The sequence below is a fragment of the Lygodium microphyllum genome, chromosome 17 (assembly GCF_053477565.2).
Source record: "Lygodium microphyllum isolate KBCC chromosome 17, Lygodium_microphyllum_v1.1.10, whole genome shotgun sequence".
NCBI lineage: Eukaryota > Viridiplantae > Streptophyta > Polypodiopsida > Schizaeales > Lygodiaceae > Lygodium > Lygodium microphyllum.
Window position 1 is genome coordinate 39,659,293 of NC_141151.1, and position 4,563 is coordinate 39,663,855.

General features: G+C 42.3%; 1 protein-coding gene across 1 annotated transcript; it reads left to right on the plus strand.

Moving 5' to 3' along the window:
- The first annotated feature begins 877 nt into the window (after positions 1 to 877).
- Positions 878 to 4,251, plus strand: LOC148021805 (cationic peroxidase SPC4-like). The gene is made up of 4 exons (XM_087697323.1): positions 878 to 1,475; positions 1,821 to 2,006; positions 2,490 to 2,658; positions 3,514 to 4,251. The coding sequence occupies exons 1-4, from the start codon at positions 1,191 to 1,193 to the stop codon at positions 3,993 to 3,995; spliced, it is 1,122 nt and encodes a 373-aa protein (XP_087553449.1). The 5' UTR covers positions 878 to 1,190; the 3' UTR covers positions 3,996 to 4,251.
- Positions 4,252 to 4,563: the final 312 nt, after the last annotated feature.

The following is a 4,563-nucleotide window of genomic DNA, read 5'->3' on the forward strand; positions in this document are numbered from 1 at the left end:
AACAATAGCTTAGATTTCTATAAAACTCTTAATTAGGTCACCCTCAAACTTGAGGGTTGAAAAATACATTTTTCTCTAGGGTTGAATCAACCTAAGAGATTGCCTCACCCATCTATCAATAATGTTGTAAAACCTCCAAAATTGCTTAATGATACTCTATTGACATGCTAAAATTATGTTTGATGAGCAATCAATTTAGCCCAATAAAGAAGGCATATTTAATTCCTTACATAAGTCTCCTTGTAAAGCAAGTTGAGCAACTTGAGAGAGAGAGAGAGAGAGAGAGAGAGAGAGAGAGAGAGAGAGAGAGAGAGAGATTTAGAGTTCTAGTGTCGAGCAAATTACAAAGTTGGAGAAAGGACCTCTAAAACCATTTTTAATTACATTTCTAAAATGTCATGACAACCTTGTGCAGCATATACATAAATTTCTAAGTATAATTAATGACCCTCAAAGGCATATGCAAATAAGAGGGGATTTTGGCTTATGCTTGCTCATTTTCCTATTGGGGGGTGGGGGGGAATCACTCATAAATATATAAGTCTATGACCCACATTCAAAAGAAGGGATTTTAACAACTCTTTTTTTTCCCTATATATATATATATATATATATATATATATATAAGGGTAGTATTTGATGGGAATTTTCATAGGTTGAATAGAAAAAGGATACATTTTATCCAAGATAAAATTATAGATAAAGAGCTTCTAAATTAAGATTTAAATGGACACAATACTAAGGATTTACATATAGTGAACTCCTTGAGATATACTAAGGTTTTGAAACGGTCACTATTAGCATGCTCATCACCTCTCAGATGAAGGCATAAGGGCGGCTCTGAAATGGTCCCAATTTAGAGAGAGAGAGAGAGAATGTGGTGTGTGTGTGTGTGTCCTTCGAGCCTCGAGAGAGAGATTTCCTCGCGCGTGCGCGCTCTCTCTCTCTCTCTTTCTCTCGTTTTGACCCTTTCATTGCAATCGAATTTTCGGCCCCTTCTGCCTCCATATATCTTTGCTGCCTGCTCACCAGACAGTCATCATCATCATCGTCGTCCAATCGCATCGCCATTCCCTTCAGCACCTGTTCCATATTGTACTAGACAGCTCCATCTTCATCATCTTCTTCATCATCCACATCGTCATACCATCCCATCATCTTCACCATTTTGTGTCGTTTTCATCACCTGCATGATTCTATCGACGCCAACAATGTCGCCTTGTCACCAGACGAAGTTCTTAGGCCTCCTCCTGTTGGCCGTTTTCTTTGGCCTGTCCTCCATAGCCCCAGCTCCCGCCTCTGGCCACTCCGTCGCTGTCCCTGAGGCAGTGCCGGGCCTCTCCTATGGCTTCTATCGCAAAACTTGCCCTTTCGCGGAGAAAATTGTGAGCAAGGCCGTGAAAGACTTCCTCTCTCCCAACATCTCTCAAGCAGGCGCGCTTATACGCCTCCCTTTCCATGATTGCTTCGTGCAGGTTAACCTTCAGCTCTAATCGCTGTTATATGACTTTTTGAAGATTGCATGCCTTGCTGATGAGGATTGGTCATCTCATTTGCATGATAATTGCTTTGTGCCGGTTAATCTTCCCTCGTTCATTTAAGAAAGAACCCTGCTCATGCCTAAAATATGCAAATCTTCATGCCGGTTTTAAAAGAACCCTGCTTATGCCAGAGGTTTTGAAGATTGCGCGTAACATTTGCGATAGAAATGTGTGCTTTCAGGAGAATTTGCCATAGCTTCGTAGAGGATTGTTAGGGGGAATTTATTCATCAATCTACTTATAAGTTCTCTGATGTATTGATGGATGTGCTCATTGCAGGGATGTGATGCATCTGTGCTCCTGAATAGCACAGCCGGCGAAGAGTTTGCTCCCCCGAACCTTTCCTTGCGCCGTGAGGCCTTAGCTTTTATTCAGCAGGTCAAAGAGCAACTTGAGGCTGAATGTCCAAACACGGTCTCTTGTGCAGACATACTCAGCTTGGCTGGAAGAGATGCAACATTCAGGGTGAGACGTCTGATGTAGGAGGATTACAGCTTGTTTCAACATAACATGTAATCATAGGTTAAGACACGAGTGGGAATCCATTTTACCGCTATCTGGACCCTTCTTACAGTAGGTATAACTCACCGTTAAAGTATATAATCCACTCAATTATTACGACAAGAAAAAAGTGCACAACTAATTGCTGTGGCTCTGGCGTATCTCTTGACGTTGCAAAACCCATGGTGTGAGTTCTACTTGAGATCTGCATATGGTTTATGAAGTGTGGCATTCACAGATGGCATTGTGACATTCATGATGTGAGCTCTACCTGATATCTTTTATATGCCTTATGGAGTATAGTATTCATATGGTGTGAGGTCTACCTGAGACCTTCATATGCCCTACGAAGTGTAGTATTCACACAGTTTTTGGAACATGCATGCTTTCGAAAGAAGAATCATTGAGCTGGAAGCTGAATGTTCTTTATTTGTTGTGACAAAACAGGCAGGAGGACCTCATTTCAAAATTCCTACCGGTCGATTGGACAGTCTCAACTTTGCAGACCGGGCTACAGTACTTAGAAGCCTTCCTGCACCCACGTCCAACATTTCCACCCTGATTAACACGGTTGCAGCCTTGGGTTTGGACAAGATCGATCTTGTGGCACTGTCAGGTATGTTTTGACATCTGGGAAGAGCGGTGGTAATCGGAAATGCAAACGGCCACCATGGTCTTGCACACACTAGCAAATCTGCAGGGGGTATAGGATGGGTTTACGGGGCTTATGGGTAGGATCTGTAACGGCCCAACCTGCAATAAAGACCCTAATTTGTGGAGGTGGAACATGGGGTTTCCTTGGCATGTCCACCTATCACAAGAAGTTTTGGGCATTTTCCCATGTGATAAAAGATGCTCTTGTCCCTTGATTTTCCCTATAGTGTACAACTTCATGAGCTTCTTTAAAGGAGTCACAGCATGCCTAGCCAGGTGCAGTTGGGGGCAAGCATTGTCGTATGCAGAAGCTCATGATGTTGTCCATATTGTCACAAGAAGTTTTAGGCATTTTCCCACATTGTGATAAAAGAGGCTCGTCCCTTGTTGTTCCCTATAGTGTTCAACATCATGAGCCTCTTTGAAGCAGTCACAGCATGCCTAGCTAGGTGCAGTTGGGGGACAGCAGAAGCTCATGATGTTGTCACAATTCACAATATGGGATTGTAGTGGGAACTTGTCTAATTGTTCTTGTATATCTCGCAGATGAGAACATTGAGAGGTGTTTTTCCATCTTCCCCCAGGTGAGGTGATGTGTTACCTTAGCTATACATTGCACCTGTTATAAACCAGGAGGGTGCATTAATCATATATATATATATAAAGCTGGGGTGCATTAGCCATCCAAGTTGGTCAGGGCCAGCATTCAAGGCGCATGCATGGACATAATGCAACACTATGTTTGGGCATTGGGGTGTTTTCACAGCACGGAAGTTCTGAATTCATGCCTTAGCTGAGGTTTGTCCATTGCATGCAGGTGCTCACACAGTGGGGGTATCACAGTGCGCTGCCTTCAACAAGAGCATTCTACCAACGGTCCAACCGGTGCTGAGTCCCGAGTTCGCGCAATCGCTGCTGAAGGTGTGCCCGAACAGCTACACCAATGGATTTGCAGACCAAGACCCTGTCACTCCCAATGCCTTCGACAACCAATATTTCAAGAACATGCTGAACAATGAGGTTCTTTTCGACTCTGATCGTGCCCTTCTCGATGACGAGACGACCAGGGCCACAGTGGAAGCCTTTGCAGGCAGCAATGACCAATTCCTGAAACAGTTTGCTTACTCGTTTGTGAAGATGAGCATGGTGGCTGTGAAGAACAAGGAGAATGGTGGACAGGGCACCATTAGACAGGTCTGCTACAGCACCGCCACCACGCGCCCTGGTTATCCCACTCGACCCCTCCCTGGCGTGAAGATCATGTATACACCTGAAGAGTCTCTGTTTGGACACACTTGACGTTTGTGCATGCTCTATGCATGTTCGAAAGCATAGTATGTCTACCTTGATCAAACTGTGCTTACCTCCTTTATCTAGACTTTATACATAGCGATCCACACAGCAACTATCCTCCCAAAGATTTTTACCAATTGTTGAAAAGAGCTTGGAATCAAAGTTCATACCTTTGCCTCCCCCTCTATTGTAGCCTTTGCTGATTTTGTTCTAATATAAATAAATAAATGGCCATATAACCATTCATGATTAGAACAACATGCCTTACTTAGCACATTGAATCTAATCCTTAATTTAAAATCACATGAATACACATTGCAAAAAAAAAAAGGAAAAAAAAAAAGCATAGTTTTTGAAACTATAATAGCAAATGAAATTACCTCAATGGAATAAGACACAAGTGAGCCATAAAAAACCAAAACGTAAAATGCAAAAATAAAGATGTAATCAACCCCAATTTAGTGTCGATTTTGCGCAAATGATGCACCATTTTTAGTCACTTAATATCTATGCATATATATAATTTTAATTTAACATAGGTAAAAAATGAGCCATGTAATTCTTTTATATTTAA

Excerpts from the sequence above, each read along its gene's own strand:
- LOC148021805 (XM_087697323.1), top strand. The coding sequence starts at position 1,191 with ATGATTCTATCGACGCCAACAATGTCGCCTTGTCACCAGACGAAGTTC. Across the intron at positions 1,476-1,820 it reads TCCATGATTGCTTCGTGCAG|GGATGTGATGCATCTGTGCT; the intron begins GTTAACCTTCAG and ends TGCTCATTGCAG. Across the intron at positions 2,007-2,489 it reads GAAGAGATGCAACATTCAGG|GCAGGAGGACCTCATTTCAA; the intron begins GTGAGACGTCTG and ends GTGACAAAACAG.